This window comes from Pelophylax lessonae (assembly GCF_965119305.1).
Source record: "Pelophylax lessonae genome assembly, chromosome: 3".
NCBI lineage: Eukaryota > Metazoa > Chordata > Amphibia > Anura > Ranidae > Pelophylax > Pelophylax lessonae.
The window spans coordinates 268,606,189-268,623,985 of NC_138770.1; the positions used below are offsets into that span (position 1 = coordinate 268,606,189).

Here is a 17,797-nt window from a genome sequence, read left to right on the forward strand (position 1 = left end):
GATGACATCCCTTGCTCCTTTTCCTGGAGCCGCTTGGGTCACGCCACATGGCCCAGGAGGCTGCAGGACCATTCATAGAGCACCATGCAAGCTCACTCATGTGCAATGGGGGTGGTTTCTCAGGAAGTCACATCCAATTCCTATATCCAAGCTGGAGATGCACAGTGATTTTAGCGTACAAAAACAGAATACCCATTTTTTTTAATAAATATAAGAAAAGATAAAGTCGCGTCAAGCAAATAGATACCGAGCATGTCAAGATTCAAAACGGAGTGCACCCAAGAAATTACCACAAACTACATTCCCTAAACTTTTTCATAGGCAATGCTTTAAAAGCCTTTACAGCTTATCAGTGAATATATAACTGTAAATGATAGCCCTAGGATTATTATCGCTCTCATTCTGACATTCGTGGAGATACGTCACATGTGTGGTGCATTGGCTAATTATATATGTGCGCAGGACTTTCGTGTGCATTTGCGTGTACGTATGTTTTTGTTTTTTTTACTTTTTTTTTTGCTATCTCAAGGGGGCCAATTAGCCCCTTATGTTATAGCTTTGGGCAGTGAAAGGTACTCCTCTTCTTTATGCTCCCTTCCCTCCAAAGCAGCCAATCAAGCACAAAAGCTAAATGATCAGCTATTGTTCATAAATGTAAAATCTTTATCCCGAATAGAAAAAATGGTTTGCTGTAACTGCTTATAAAGTATTACCTGGAGTTTGGCTTCAATTTGTTAGTATATTTTTAATCTGCTAGTCAATCAAACACCCTTCACCCCCCCCCCCCCCAGACTGACATTGCTACTGTCCAGTGGTGTCCCTGTGCTCCCTCATCCAGAGTGGAGGCACTCTAATACAGGAGGTGCGTTACTAGCCAGATCGCCAGGTGAAAAAACCTATAAAAAGGAAACAAATGCAGCCATCACATCTAATAATTGGTAAGCTGCAATGTATGATGTTTTGGGTTTAATACCGCTTTAACCACTTACCGCATACTAATGTAGGTCTACGTCGGTAAACTTTGCGGTAGTGTACCGGGTTGATGCCTCTAGCTAGAGACACCATCCCGGTACCGTGGTTTAGAGCCGACGGTTGGCTTTCCGTCGGTACTGACCGATGCGGTTCGGGAGCAGCTCGATCGGTACCCGGGGGGGCGGGAGGGGACGTCCCCCCCCTCCCGCCGCCTTCCGTGGCTTTGCTCGGGGCTCCCGTCCCACCGGGAGCCCCGAGCACCCAGCCGGCGCGTCCGCCGGCTATATGGAGTCCCGATGAATGCCGGAAACGGCATCGATCGGGTCTCCGTTGACGTAACCCGGAGGCGGCATCCATGACGTCACTTCCGGGTTACTGTGCTGCAAAAGGCGGCAAATTTGAAAATCGGCTGTATGCAAAAACGCCGTTTTTGGCGTTTTGCATACAGGGAAGTGTAGTGGAGGGGTCTAGGGTCTTTTAGACCCTCGATCCCTCCATAAAGTGTACCTGTCACTACATATTGGTGTCACAAGGGATGTTTACATTGCTTGTGACAGCAATAAAAGTGATCAGATTTTTATTTTTTTTTTAAACTGTAATAAAGTTAAAAAAATAAATAAAATAAATGGGGAAAAAAAAAAAAAAAAAATTTAGCCGCCCCCGTCACCGTTAGCTCGCGCACAAAAAAAAACGTATACGCAAGTCGAGCCACGAATGAAATCGCTGTTCAAACCACACATGTGAGGTATCGCTGCGTTCGCCAGAGCGTGGGCAATAATTTAAAAAAAAGAGCTACACTCTAACTCTAAACTGGTAACCGTTAAATAAATTTAAAGCGTCGCAGATTGAGATCTCTATTGACCGTAGTTTGTCGCCATCCCACGGGGGGGCGCAATTTTAAACCGTAACATGTTGGGTATCTATTTACTCAGCGTGACAGGTTCTTTCACAATATACAAAAAAAATGGGCTAACTTTACTGTTTAGTATTTTTTAAATGCAGTGAAATGTGATTTTTCAAAATTTTTCCAAAAAAATGGCGCTTTAAAGACCGCTGCGCAAATACCGCATGACAAAAATTATTGCAATGACCGACATTTTATTCTCCAGAGTCATTGCTAAAATAATATATATATAATGTTTGGGGGTTCTAAGTAGTTTTCTAGGAAAAAATACTGGTTTTAACGTGTGAACAAAAAGTGTCCAAAATAGGGCTGGGGCTTAAGTGGTTAAATTGTTAGTGCATCTAAAGCACACATGTGATGCTCTGTTGACATGTGACGCTTTGGGATCTCAGGCAGAATCGCTGCATTCCTGCTTGCGATCTCAAATCGCACTGCAATTGCAGAACACATGTTCGAGTGCCATTCATTTATAATGTTCCCTAAAAATGCATTGCGGCTTTAATGTAATTATTGTGTGATAAATCGCTGCAAACAACAAAGCTTGTTGCTCAAAAAGGAGGGAGCTTCTTTTGGGCGACAAGCTTCGTGCAGCAGTTTGACGTAACTGCCACGTGATAATCATGCCAAAAACCACACTACATTTTAGGTACCATGAATGGCACCTTAAAGCGGAGTTCCACCCTGGAATTTTTTTTTTTTTTTTTTTTAAAAATACCCCCAGGACAGTCAGGGCTAGTGCATTCCACAATGGCTAGCCTCTGATCTGTCCCGGGTTGCACTTACCTGTTAGGACAAATACTTACCTTGAAAGTCTTGTCCAGCGCTGCCATCTCAGATGTGGGCAGCTTGAAGCCAGCGAGATCCTCTTCGGCGTCCTCTCCATCTTCTTCGGTCCCACGATGCCCTGCGCCGGCCCCAACGTCACTTCCGGGTCGCGCGTGTCATCCCTCCACAGCTTCTGGGCATGCCCAGAAGCTGTTTAGAAGGGGATGACGCGCGCGCCCCGGAACTGACGTCGGGGCCGGTGCAGGCGCAATGATTCCTGGGAGCGATGACGTTCAGCTCCCAGGAATCATTGCAGAGCCAGGAAGTGACGACGGGCCGCGGCCGAGGAAGGAGGAAGAAGGAAGTAAGGTAAGTATTTTTTCTTCGCTACGAGGTAAGTAAAAAAAAAAAAAAAAAAAAAAAAAAAAAAAATGCGATTATCCATTTCTTTTTCAGGTGACCCGGAGCGAGAAGATGGAGGTAAGTATAAAATTAGGGTGGAACTCCACTTTAACATGTGTTTATTGATTGCAGTGTGATTTGAGATCATGGGCAGAATCACAGTGACTCTGCCCCAGATCCCAAATCACCAAATGTGAATGGAGCCTTACAGTCTGATTCCAAAAACAGGGGGAATAATCAGCCCAATCCACAAAACAAAAATTCTTAAATAGTGATATTCAGATTGCTGCTTACATTCAGTATTTTCACTACACCAAACTAATATCAAATAAAAAAATGCAGCGCCAATCAATCAATGACCATGAATAACATAAATATATAAATAATTAGATGGAGAATAAATGAAGTCCAATAAATTATCAAATAGTCTATATTAAATGACCAAAAATAAATAAATGCATTTTTGGTCATTTAATATAGACTATTTGATAGTTTTTTTGAGCACTATTTCACTTTGTACAATCAGACAGACTAAGTGCATAATCTCCTTGATTCACTTGACCTCTCCTTGATTCACTTGACCTCTCCTTGATTCACTTGATCTCCTGGAAGGTTTACCCCCCCCCCCCCCCAACCTGACCAGGCCATTTTTTGCAATACGCCACTGTGTTACTTTAACTGACAATAGCGCAATTGTGTGACACTGTACCCAAATAAAATGGATGTCCTTTTTCTCCATAAATTGAGCTTTCTTTTGGTGGTATTTGATCACCTCTGCGTTTTTTATTTTTGCGCTAGAAACAAAGGACGACTGACAATTTTGAAGAAAAAAAAAAAAAAAACACAATGTTTTTTACTTTCTATTGCTATAAAACACATCCAATTAAAAAAAAAAAAAAATGTAAACCCGGAAGTGCAGCCCTGTAGCAGTAAATCTGCTATGGGGCAGTTGGCAAGTGGTTCTCAGGGCAAGTTCACACCATGTGTGAACTGCAGTCCAGTGCGCTTTTTTCTGCATCAAAAGCGGAAAGTAGGTTATATGGTTTTAAATGCCATAGTTCACACCAGGGCGGTCAGTTAAAGGGCGTTCCAGTTCTAGAAAAAAAAAGTAGAACATTCCGCATTTTTCCTGCATAGGACTGTACTGAAACACGGTAAAAACACATTTAAAAAAAAAAGCCCCGGAATGCATCAAAAACGCAAAAAAAAAAAGCAAAAAAAAAAAAAGCAATTGGAATGCATCCGGAAATGCATCAAAAGCAAATAAAAAATATGCATGCAAAAATGCATCCAGAACAGATCTGGAGTTTTGTGGTGTGAACCAGCCCTAAAGACAGAAGTTTTTTTTTTATCTCAATGCATTCTATGCATTAACCGCTTCAATACCGGGCACGTTCAACCCCTTCCTGCCCAGGCCAATTTTCAGCTTTCAGCGCGGTCACGCTTTAAATGACAATTGCATGGTCATGAATCACTATACCCAAACTAAATTTGTATCATTTTTTCCACACAAAAATAGCTTTTGGTGGTATTTAATCCCCACTGTTTTTTTTTTTTTTTTTTGCTAAAAAAAAAAGCCACAAAATTTTTGAAAAATAAAGTTTCTTCAGTTTCTGTCAGAAAATTTTGTAAAAAAGGAATGTTTCCCCCTCACTAATGTGCACTGATGAGGCAGCACTGATAGGGAGGCACCAATATGCTGCACTGATGGGCAGGCACTAATGGGCCATGAAGGCAGCACAGAGGGGCACTGATTGGTGTCAATCATGGGCACAGACTGGCATCACTTGCTGGGCACTGTACTGTAATCAAGGCACTGATGATGAATGCCCCGATTACCTGTACAGGTCTTCCCAGAGAAAAGATGCCACTGATCGGCTCGCCTCACACTCTGTCAGTGTGAAGCGAGGAAAACCGATAAACGTCACATCCGAGTTTACATGTGATCGGCTGTGATTGGACAGAGCCAATCACATGGGTAAAGAGCCACGCCATAGGCTCTTTACTGAGATTGGGGTTGCACCGTGTCCCGGGGCATGGCATGCCCGCTAACGGCGCGCACCCCGCGGTGGAGCAAAAGTGGTAACACTGAGGCAACATCATGTGACGTCATCCCAGAAAAAGAGGAGGTAGTTAGGATAAAAAAACCTTCTGTGTGCAGCAGCCATCCTCAGCCCTCCCCCCAATACTTACCAGAGGCCATCTCTATCCAGTGATGGGCCGTTGGCTCCCGCTGCTGTCAAAGTCAGTGAGCCAAAGGGGAGAGAGAGAGGGTGGGGCTGAGCCGTGGCTCAATGTCTGAATGGACACACAGAGCAACGGTTTGGCTCGGGTGCCCCCATAGCAAGCTGCTTGGTGTGGGGGCACTCAACAGGAGGGAGGGGCCAGGAGAGCAAAACCAACTGCACACAGCAAGTAAGTATAACAGGTTTGATATTTTTAAACAAAAAAAAAATTTAATTTCGTTCATCCACATCTATGTAGTGCAAGGGTCTGTATGATTGGATACATATTGACAGAATAGATTAGCTAGGTTCCCGTGTTACATAGTTTTGGTAAAGTTGATGGTACAAAACTTTTTAATATTTATGGTGACTCTAAAGTGGGATACACAGTGCAAGATTTTCCTCGTTGTTTCACAGAAAATCGGAACCGATGAAAGAAAATTTGTACGAAAATTCTCGTAAGACAAAGGCTTTTTTTTTTTTTTTGTTGTTTATTGTTTCTGATCATGCGCAGTCTTTCTTTTTTGATCTTTTTACAAAAATCGTATGAAAACTGTACACGTTTAATAAAAATAGTTTGTTTTTTTCCCATACAAGAAAAATTTTGGAGGAGTTTGTCCCTTTGAAAATTTTCGTACGAAAATTCCGAAATTGCTGTAGAAAAATGTGTACACACTATACAAAAATTCTTTCAACGAAAATGTTCGCCCAAATTTCTTTTAGTGTGTAGGAGCCTTTTCACTACCCTCTCCTGAGATTGACAATGCCGCTGTCCAAGGGTGTCACAGAGCTGCTCCTCCATCCACAGTGGAGAAAGAAAGTGTGTTAGACCTCTTGCACACGATACTCCTGTTTGAGCATCTACTTTTTCCAGACCTTTCTTTTTGTATGTATTTGCGAGTATGCGTGCGTATTCTTGCGTATTTGCGTGCATTGAGGCTTAAATTACTGACCAAAAATGCATATTTTTCTATTTTGTTCTTACCGAAGAATGCACAGCGCTTGTTTACGCGCCTGTGTGCACAGGTACATTACAATTAATAGGCTGTATTTTAGCTCAGAAAAAAAAAAGCTGTACGGAGCTTTTTCAAGCTGCGAGATGCTCAAACAGGAGTATCGTGTGCAAGAGGCCTTACTGTGTTTTACTGAAAAAATCACTAGAGAAAAATTATGAAAAAAAAAAAGGAAGAAGAAAACTAATGCAGCCACTATATTTAGTGCTTAAGCTGCAATATCTTTGTTTTCAGGTTTAAAGCTGAACTTCAAGTATGATATGTATTGAATAGAGACATTGGTTCAGCTTGACACAATGTACAGTGGGTACGGAAAGTATTCAGACCCCCTTAAATTTTTCACTCTTTGTTATATTGCAGCCATTTGCTAAAATCATTTAAGTTCATTCTTCTTCCTCATGAATGTACACATAGCACCCCATACTGACAGAAAAACACAGAATTGTTGACATTGTTGCAGATTTATTAAAAAAGAAAAACTGAAATATCACATGGTCCTAAGTATTCAGACCCTTTGCTCAGTATTTAGTAGAAGCCCCCTTTTGATCTAATACAGCCAGGAGTCTTTTTGGGAAAGATGCAACAAGTCTTTCACACCTGGATTTGGGGATCCTCTGCCATTCCTCCTTGCAGATCCTCTCCAGTTCTGTCAGGTTGGATGGTAAACGTTGGTGGACAGCCATTTTTGGGTCTCTCCAGAGATGCTCAATTGGGTTTAAGTCAGGGCTCTGGCTGGGCCATTCAAGAACAGTCACGGAGTTGTTGTGAAGCCACTCCTTCGTTATTTTAGCTGTGTGCTTAGGGTCATTGTCTTGTTGGAAGGTAAACCTTCGGCCCAGTCTGAGGTCCAGAGCACTCTGGAGAAGGTTTTTGTCCAGGATATCCCTGTACTTGGCCGCATTCATCTTTCCCTCGATTGTAACCAGTCGTCCTGTCCCTGCAGCTGAAAAACACCCCCACAGCATGATGCTGCCACCACCATGCTTCACTGTTGGGACTGTATTGGACAGGTGATGAGCAGTGCCTGGTTTTCTCCACACATACCGCTTAGAATTAAGGCCAAAAAGTTCTATTTTGGTCTCATCAGACCAGAGAATCTTATTTCTCACCATCTTGGAGTCCTTCAGGTGTTTTTTAGCAAACTCCATGCTGGCTTTCATGTGTCTTACACTGAGGAGAGGCTTCCGTCGGGCCACTCTGCCATAAAGCCCCGACTGGTGGAGGGCTGCAGTGATGGTTGACTTTCTACAACTTTCTCCCATCTCCTGACTGCATCTCTGGAGCTCAGCCACAGTGATCTTTGGGTTCTTCTTTACCTCTCTCACCAAGGCTCTTCTCCCCCGATAGCTCGGTTTGGCCGGACGGCCAGCTCTAGGAAGGGTTCTGGTCGTCCCAAACGTCTTCCATTTGAGGATTATGGAGGCCACTGTGCTCTTAGGAACCTTAAGTGCAGCAGAAATCTTTTTGTAACCTTGGCCAGATCTGTGCCTTGCCACAATTCTGTCTCTGAGCTCTTCAGGCAGTTCCTTTGACCTCATGATTCTCATTTGCTCTGACATGCATTGTGATCTGGAAGGTCTTATATAGACAGGTGTGTGGCTTTCCTAATCAAGTCCAATCAGTATAATCAAACACAGCTGGACTCAAATGAAGGTGTAGAACCATCTCAAGGATGATCAGAAGACATGGAAAGCACCTGAGTTAAATATATGAGTGTCACAGCAAAGGGTCTGAATACTTAGGACCATGTGATATTTCAGTTTTTCTTTTTTAATAAATCTGCAACAATGTCAACAATTCTGTGTTTTTCTGTCAGTATGGGGTGCTATGTGTACATTCATGAGGAAGAAGAATGAACCTAAATGATTTTAGCAAATGGCTGCAATATAAAAAAAGAGTGAAAAATTTAAGGGGGTCTGAATACTTTCCGTACCCACTGTAAGTATGCATAGCTCATGCCTAAGGGACAACATGGGGCACAGCAGGAGACATACAGTTTATTTAGCCAGGTTTATACTGCTAGAGTAAACATACAATATGATCAGTCATGCCAGACAATGACTTCTTGGTACAGGACCCAATATCTCATGACAGCAGCTCTTAGCAGTTGAAGGATCCCTGGTGTAAGGTTGTAGTGGGTGTGAAAGAATTAGGGGAAAGGTCATTTGTACACAGGCCTAAAAATTCCAAGTCAGTGAAAGGCTTTAGGACTGCAGCCCGGTAAAGAGAAAACAAAACTAACCCCTTTCACTGCCTTGTAACTGCAAGTCTACAATAGACAAGGGAATCAAACAGGGGAATAATACAATAGAAAAAATAAAAATAAACGTGTTTTGGAGGACTATATATATACAGTACAAATCGTGTTCTCTTTCAGACAGGCCTTATGCCACAGATAGCTAGCCTTATCTATCATATGCGGTTACCTTTTCTAGATCTTAGGCCTCATTCGCGTTCTGAACGTCGTGCATTTCTGACGCTGTTTTCATAAATGCGGCAAAACACACAATGCCCTTGCGGTGCCATTATTTCTTAATAGCACCCCAAATATGGTGCGTTTTTTGTGCACGCATTTGGTAAAATGCATACTGAAAAAAATGTGTGACGCTTTACACTCGAAAAAGGTTCTGGAACTTTTTTTGGCGCATTTGTTGCACTTCGAGCAGTCATTTCAAGTGAATAAACTGCCCTATGCATGAAAAAAAAATAAAAAAAACACACAGGAGCAGGATTGCGTGTTCCCGCTACATGAAGTGAGAATGGGGCCTTAAAGAAAAACTATAGGCAACATTTTTTTTCTCATTTTGGATAAACTAAGGAAGGGTTATAACACCAGTGAGATTTTTTTTTTTCGCCATCTGTGTCTCATTTCAGAGAGATTTCCCTTCACTTCCTGTCCCATAGCCAAACAGGAAGGGAGAGGAAATCCCTGCAAATAAAAAGGAATTCTTTAGGGACCCCAAGGTCACCAGAATTAGTGTGCCCATTGGAAGATTTCCCCTCTGTTACTTTTCTGGGGACAACCCAAAATTTGGGATTTTTGTTTACTTTCAATGATAATGGTAAACAGGCAAGAAATAGAAGGTAAATCTCCCTAATGGGGGAACAGACAGCACTACAAACTGGCAGGGGGTTCTACTACCTCTCTACTCTTTACAAAACTAAAAAAAGTTTAGCCTTTAGTGATACTTTAAAAAAGAACTAAACTCCATTAAAAAATTACCTATTTTTAATCCTTAGGCTGCTAGCATTAGTAAATAGGTAGAATGATATATTATATTTACTTGTTTTAAACATGATTGCCAGCTTTACTTTACCTCCAACTAGTTTATTTGGGCCAAGCTGGCACAAACAAACTATTTCTTACCCTAGGAGGTGTGCCCACTGGGGGCAATGTATAAACTGTAATTAGCCCCAGCTACATACAGTATACATCATTATGTTTCGGCTCCGGATGCGAGCATTCTGTTCCACACCCGGAACCAAATTGTGTCGGGCTGAGCAGAGCTCCTCCATTCATAGGCAGCTTAGCTTTGTATTCTCTGAATGAATACCAAGCTTCCTCAGATACCTCTGGCTTTACTACATCCTGCTGCAATTAGCAGTGCAGCTCTGAACACGACCCATTACAGTGAATGGGACAATGCCGCAACCTTCCTGCAACTGTTTGAAGTACACGGTTGAGGCACAGTGGACTTTTCGGGGTTAAAACAGGCAGTAAGAAGGAAACATACGCTGCATCCACCTAGCTGACTACAGGCATACCCCGATTTAAGTACACTCGCGAGTAAGGACACAGCTTGTTCAGCTTGGCATGACACTACTCCCGGTTTTTAACATTGGCGTCTATAGGAAATCTTGGTCAGCTTGACATGTGACTGCTCCCAAACCATAAGTGACAGGGATACCAAACTTAGGGAGCACCGAAAGGGGACCCAGGACTACAACATATCCTATTTGTGGCTGGCCAGCTTGCCTAGGTAATCTACTATGTCATAGTCCTGGATCCCCTTAACATGCTCCCCAAGCTTGGTGTCCTTGTCACATGGTTTGGGAGCAATGCCATGTCAAGCTGACCAAGATTTCCTATGGAGCTAGTTTATTTACATGCATTGAGAAATGAAAAAAAAAGGTATTGCTTCACTTTAAGTACATTTTCATTTTACATACATGCTCTGGTCCCATTGTGTACTTAAAAGTGGGGTATGCCTGTATAATTTTTTTAAAAGCCATACTTCTCTTTAAGAGGGCGGTTAACAGGCAACCGTGAGGAGATACGTTGCCTTCTGTCCTCCGCTGGCTCTGTAGTGAGAACTGAGCAGTCAAACACTGCTGATCGCTCAGTTCTCCCCTCTAGTCTGAGCAGAGAACTCGGACTGTCAATCTCTGGCTCTCTGCTCTCCCCTTCTGCGTTTACTGAACTGCTCGGGTGTGGGAGAGGCCAGCTCAGGCCCTCGGCAGATCGCTGAGAGGCTGAACCAGGTGCCCATCCAGGCTTCTGGGTGGATCCTGACCATATGGGCTGGATCAGGGATCCTCAAACTACGGCCCTCCAGCTGTTGCAGAACTACACATCCCATGAGGCATTGTAAAACTGACATTCACAGACATGACTAGGCATGATGGGAATTGTAGTTCCTGAACAACTGGAGGGCCATAGTTTGAAGACCCCTGGTCTGGATCTTTTCAGAGCCTGGACCGGCTTCAGCCCACTGTCAGCTGAAAGTAGGTCACAGGAGTGCAGAATGAACTGCACTCCTGTGATCCATAGGAGAAGTATAGCCAAAAAAGCTTTGGCTATACTTTTCCTTTAAAAAGAGATGCACCATGGATTGCTTTTTCAGAGGGCTGGCAAAGGGCAACGTATGCAAGCCCGAAGTGAAAGCTACACCTTTAGCAGACATATAGGTTTGGTGGTTCTCTCCAGTTTGGTTCTCTATTGATTGTATACAATGGAGAATGTAAATGGAAGAGGAAGAGGAAGAGTCAGGACACCCACAACTCCAAGGTTAGTGGGATCAGGAGAAGAGCTATGGTGGACACCTCACTGCAGGAATCTACAAAACATATAAGAAGTCAACAGGTGACTCAGATCACCAGGCACTACCTATACCTAGAATTACAGGGTTGTGTAAGAATACATTTGGGTGCCATAGTTATTTTGCAAAAGCTATTGCAAAATGTATGAGGTTTTCCAAAACCACAGCATGCAAAATATTGAAGGCTGCGCAGAGTCTACAGACGCTTGCCTGATCAGGGTTTACTAGATGTCAGAGCTAGTGGGTGAACAGTCAGCAACCCTGTGACAGCTGTCAGGTCAATGACCTTCCCACATGCTTCAGTCTGGCTATTCCTTATGGAGTCTCAAAGGTTCTTGAGCAATTACAAAAAAAGCAATAAGCACTCGCTAAAAAGAAGATTATTTATCCCATTACTTGCAGCTTTAGTTAATCTTTCTGCATCTCTTCAAATAACAAACATCACAAGCAGAGTAATAGGTGCAGTGATGTGTCAGAAAAAGCCCAAATCAAGTCCCAAATTGACTGTGACTTTAGTAGAGCTCTGGTGCCTTGCAGAAAAGTGCACTGTAGTGTGAACAGGGCACATAGAGAACTTTTTCTATGTGCCCTTGTGGTGACTGGCATTGATCCGGTGCAGAAAAATGGCAGCTGCTACACATAGTGTGAACAAACTCCAGAGATTTCTAACTACTTACATTACCTGAAGGGAATTTGTAGAGAAATCTACGTATGGGGACACAGATAGCAGCAAACTTCTGTTTTTATTTCTGCTTGTGTCCCCATTGGGAGGTTTCTGTATGTCCTGTTCCACCTGTCCCCTATCAAAAAAGAAGCATATGGGAGGAATGGCATCTCATTTCCTGCTCTGTCCGATAATCATCAAATAGACAGAAAGCAAGGAGAAATCTCTTTAAAAAGACACAAAGGTTTGAACACTTCTGAATGCTCTAAAATGTTTGGCCTGGAGCTGCACTTTAATGAAACCCAGGTATATATATATATATATATATATATATATATATATATATATATATATATATATATATATATATATATATATATATATATATATACAGTATATATATTTTCCTAAACTTAGACTAGCTACAACATGCATATAAAACTTTTGTTTTTTCTGTTGAGGATCCATTTCAGGCTTTGTTATTCCAGAAATGCCTGTTACTGTAAGGTTATATTCACATGGCCACACAGCTGCCAGAGGTGGCTGATTATTGCCAGTGATTCTAAACACTGTGTGCAACTAGTGACAGTTGTGCAAATTAGTGATAGACCGATTATCGCAAAGTCGATATATCGAGGTCCGATATATCGGAATTTTGATTTACCGATATTGCCAATATTTCGGGAAAGTGCTGTAACGGGGTGATGCCTACAGCTAGAGGCATCACCCCGGTACTGGTGTCCATAGCCGACAGTCGGCTGTCTTGAAATGACAACCGATGCAGCTGAGAAGCCGCTCGGCTGTCATTCCAAGGAGCGGGAGGGGATGTTCCCCCCCCCTCTCCACCGCCTTCCGTGGCTTGCCCAGGTCTCCTGTCTCACCGGGAGACCTGGGCATCCTACCTTCACCGCTGCTGTCTAACCGGGTCTCCATCTGCACCCCTACCGTCTGGCCGGGTCTCCATTTCTTTGAATTTGGCGCCGCCGAGTACCCGGAAGTGATGTCATGACATGACATCACTTCTGGGTACTGGCGGCGCTGAATTCATAAACTTACAGCATTCAAAACAGCCAAACTTGGCTTTTTGAATGCTTTTAAGTGCAGAGGAGGGGTTTGGGGTCTTTTAGACCCCCAGATCCCTCCACCACAGTACATGTAGACACTAAAAAAAATAATAATGTACAAAAATATCGGCCAATACCGATATCCGATGACCAAAATATCGGTATCAGTATCGGCGGTAAAAAAACTATATCTGTCAAACAATAGTGCAAATAGTGGCCGGCGCTGTCATTGTTTACATGTAAAAAGAGTAAAGATGAGGTAAAATGGCGCTGCCTATAAAAGGATAAATGGAAGGGATAAAAGTATAATTCCTAATGTGCAATTAAATATAAAATCTTGTGATCTCTATAAGAAATTAAATAATTGAGTAAATTGTGATGCAAAATACACATAAATATATAACTTAAACAAACACATATGTGGTAAATTTAAAGTGACGTGTGCAAATAAAGTGACAATGGCACAGTGCTGGTGTGATTAAATCCAATACATTCACCAAAAAATATTAAATAAATATGTTTAAATATATATAAAAGTCCAAATTCAGTCCATAAAGTGCTTGAAAAAACTGTGATTCAAGAAAAACGTGGTGATACAATATTATTCAGGTGGTGATCCGGTGATAAGTGTGGGGTGGAAACAATCATGCACCCCTCCTGTATATCCCGCACTCACCAGAGATATATACCCCTACAGGGGTAATAAGCCTTAGGGTAATAGCCTTTTCCTGGTAATCTTAATAATAGGCTCTCAGGTGGAAATATCCCTGGGTGTCCTTTCTCAGAGCGGTCAGGAATCCCCAATAAGCAAGATCACCTTATTGCTCCATTCTCCAATGTAGGGAGATATCCCAGGATAGCATATAGAAAAAGGAAGACCTCATATGGTGAAGTACCGTTTGATCCGTTTATTAAAACATAAAATAGGACAGGTACTCACATTTAAAAACGAGCAGGTACAGCATAAGAAGCAGTAGGGGCCGCGAGTCCCTCGTTAGCGGCTACTTCCCAATCAGTATCGGTGGTAAAAAAAACTATATCTGTCGATCAATAGTGCAAATAGTGGCCGGCGCTGTCATTGTTTACATGTAGCCACTCATCTGAGCAGTTGCATGCGAAGAGCCTCCGATGGACCCCCCTTTAGCCTAATACAGCCACCTTATCGAAAAACTGGTGAACTGCCATATATAAAATGTTGTGTTTTTGGCTATATATGTCTAAACCGCTGGTAGCAAAAGGGAGTACACCCCTAAGTTAAAAAATGTCCAAATTGATCCCAAATTGTCAATATTTTGTGCAGCCACCATTATTTTCCAGCACTGCCTTAACTCTCTTGAGCATGGGGTTCATAATGGGGTTGCGACTGGAGTGCTCTTCTACTCCTCCATGACGACATCACAGAGCTGGTGGATGTTAGAGATTTTGCGCTCCTCCACCTTCCATTTGAGGATGCCCCACAGATGCTCAATAGGGTTTAGGTCTGGAGACATGCTTGGCCAGTTCATCACCTTTACCCTCAGCTTATTTAGCAAGGCAGTGGTCGTCTTGGAGGTGTGTTTTGGGGTCGTTATGTTGGAATACTGTCCTGGGCCCCAGTCTCCGAAGGAAGGGGATTATGCTCTGCTTCAGTATGTCACAGTACATGTTGGCATTCATGGTTCCCTCAATGAACTGTAGCTCCCCAGTGCCGGCAGCACTCATGCAGCCCCATACCATGACACTCCCACCACCATGCTTGACTGTAGGCAAGACACACTTGTCTTTGTACTCCTAACCTGGTTGCTGCCACACATGCTTGACACCATCTGAACCAAATAAGTTTATCTTCGTCTCATCAGACCACAGGACATGGTTCCAGTAATCCATATCCTTAGTCTGCTTGTCTTCAGCAAACTGTTTGCAGGCTTTCTTGTGCATCAGCTTTAGAAAAGGCTTCCATCTGGGACGACAGACCAATGTGATGCAGTGTGTGGTGTATGGTCTGAGCACTGACAAGCTGACCCCCCACCCCTTCAACCTCTGCAACAATGCTGGCAGCACTCATACGTCTAGTTCCCAAAGACAACCTCTGGATATGACGCTGAGCATGTGCACTTAACTTCTTTGGTCGACCATGGTGAGGCCTGTTCTGAGTGGAACCTGTCCTGTTAAACCACTGTATGGTCTTGGCCACCGTGCTGCAGCTCAGTTTCAAGGTCTTGGCAATCTTTTTATAGCCTAGGCCCGTGATGGCGAACCTTGGCACCCCAGATGTTTTGGAACTACATTTCCCATGATGCTAATGCACACTGCAGAGTGCATGACCATCGTGGGAAATGTAGTTCCAAAACATCTGGGGTGCCAAGGTTTATGTAGAGCAACAATTTTTTTTTCAGATCCCCAGAGTTCTTTGCCATATGGTGCCATGTTGAACTTCCAATGACCAGTATGAGAAAGTAAGAGCGATAACACCAAATTTAACACACCTGCGCCCCATTCACACCTGACACCTTGTAACACTAATGAGTCACATGACACTTGGGATGGAAAATGGCTAATTGGGCCCAATTTGTACATTTTCACTTAGGGGTGTACTCACTTTTGTTGCCAGCGGTTTAGACATTAATGGCTGTGTGTTGAGTTATTTTGAGGGGACAGCAAATTTACACTGTTATACAAGCTGTACGCTCACTACTTTACAGATGTGAGATACTGTATGATATATATATATACACATATATATATATATATACACACATACACACACATAAACACACACACTTTATGCTCTGTATAATGCATACCTGCTGGTGTGCACTGTGTAGGGGCAGTATGATGCTTTGATACAACACAAAATATATTATTTTCATTGAATTCTGTGATGCGGTGTAGCGATTTGCTACACCGCATCAAAAGAAAGCATCCGGTTCTACTTTTTTTAGCGTATGCGAACGCAGCACGTTGGTGTGAACTTAAACAATAGAACAGGGGTCTCCAAACTTTTCAGTACGAGGGCACACAGATTTTAAAAGGATTTGTGGGCCAGAAAAAAAAACCCTCTTACATCAGGGACCCCCCATAGGAGTCCCCTTTACATCAGGGTCCCCCCATAGGAGTCCCCTTTACATCAGGGCCCCCCATAGGAGTCCCCTTTACATCAGGGCCCCCCATAGGAGTCCCCTTTACATCAGGGCCCCCCATAGGAGTCCCCTTTACATCAGGGTCCCATTAGAATGAGTCACCTTTACATCAAGGTCTACATCACAGTGCCCTTAAATTAGGGCCCCCTATAACAGTGGTTCTCAACTCCGGTCCTCGGGACCCACCAACAGGCCAGGTTTGCAAGATAACTTAATTACATCACAGGTGATCTCATTTGCTGCTCAGTGATTGCAGTATTCTAGTCTGCATCCCCCAAGGTAATACTTAAAATCTGGCCTGTTAGTGGGTCCCGAGGACCGGAATTGAGAACCACTGCCCTATAAGAGTCCCAATTGCATTAGGGCCCCAATCACAGTCCCTTTAGTGACCCCCTTTACATTATGGTCCCTATCAGAGTTCCCCTTACATCATCCCCATCAAAGCCCCCCATATATCAGAGTCCCCGGTTAAATGGGGGTAGGTTGAAACGTAGACGGTATGCAGCATATAATGCGCACGTATTGCACATATGCTACTGTCGCTGTGGGCCAGATAAGTTCTTGTAGCGAGCAAGATGTGGCCCACAAGTCATAGCGTGGAGACCTCACCATAGGATAGAAGGCAATTAGCCTTGTCTATGCGTTTGGACTGCATTGGCCAACTCTTCCTAACCCATATAATGTGAATGGGCCCCTAGTCTATTTAAATGATAAATTCCCACAATGCTTCTGTCCAGTGGATGATATCTCCAGTGTGACAAACACTTCCTGTGCCTATTGTTAGCCTGCACATATGCTGCACAATGTAAACATATACACACTAGATAAGAAATCCATTGCAGAGCCTGGAGTGTGCCCTGACCTCATCGCACTGATCTCTCAGTCTATACAAAGCCAGGATTACACAGGGCACAGCTGTTCTCTGCAGGATGGACCCCCCATCCCACTACTCACCAGATCCTGGGCACATCTGAAGGTGGCATCCAGCAGCATGAGTTTCCAGGGCTCTGATAAGGTGCTGGGTAGTGGGCTGTACACATAGTAGGCAGTGATGGCTGTCAGGGCTGTGAGCAGGGTAGACAATGCTTTCATGTTCATGGCTGACTCTTCACAGATCTGCATAAGCAAACTCTACACAGCCCAAGTTTTTGTCAGCTTGATGATTTCATTGTTCGATCGTCGTCATCCAATCAGGCAAAGCCACAAAAAGGAAGTCAAGCAAGCCAGTGTCATGTCCTTGCAGAGCATGAATCGTATGCCTCTAGTACTAATCCACGGACATATGGAACAGCGCCACCTGCTGTCTGATTGTAAGCATAACTCACTTGTCAGGCACACACTATTTATAAACACATCCTAGCTGCAGTGCCAACCCTCATCACACATTGTAGTGGTTACTGCACACTGGACTGGCACAGGATTCCCATACCTTCCCATACCTTGGAGAAAGTGCTTTGGTAAACCATACAATAGTCAGTAAAACCAGATTATTGCCTGTCAAACTTTGCACCCTGGGTTAAAAATGCTACAGCCACAAAACATCACAGCTGCAGCATTTGTACACTCCTGTTTGATTGTATTGTTGTAGTTCAGGACAGCAGCTGGGGGGATTGTATAAGCCACTTTTTAA

General features: G+C 43.3%; 1 protein-coding gene across 1 annotated transcript in view; it reads right to left on the reverse strand.

Moving 5' to 3' along the window:
* NCEH1 (neutral cholesterol ester hydrolase 1) overlaps positions 1–17,428 on the reverse strand; it is a 64,613-nt gene extending 47,185 nt beyond the window's left edge. Inside the window, exon 1 of the mRNA XM_082249870.1 lies at positions 17,122–17,428. Within this exon, the coding sequence (XP_082105996.1) occupies positions 17,122–17,289 (168 nt within the window). The 5' untranslated portion in view covers positions 17,290–17,428. The remainder of the gene's footprint in view (positions 1–17,121) is intronic.
* Between the last annotated feature and the right edge of the window lie 369 nt (positions 17,429–17,797).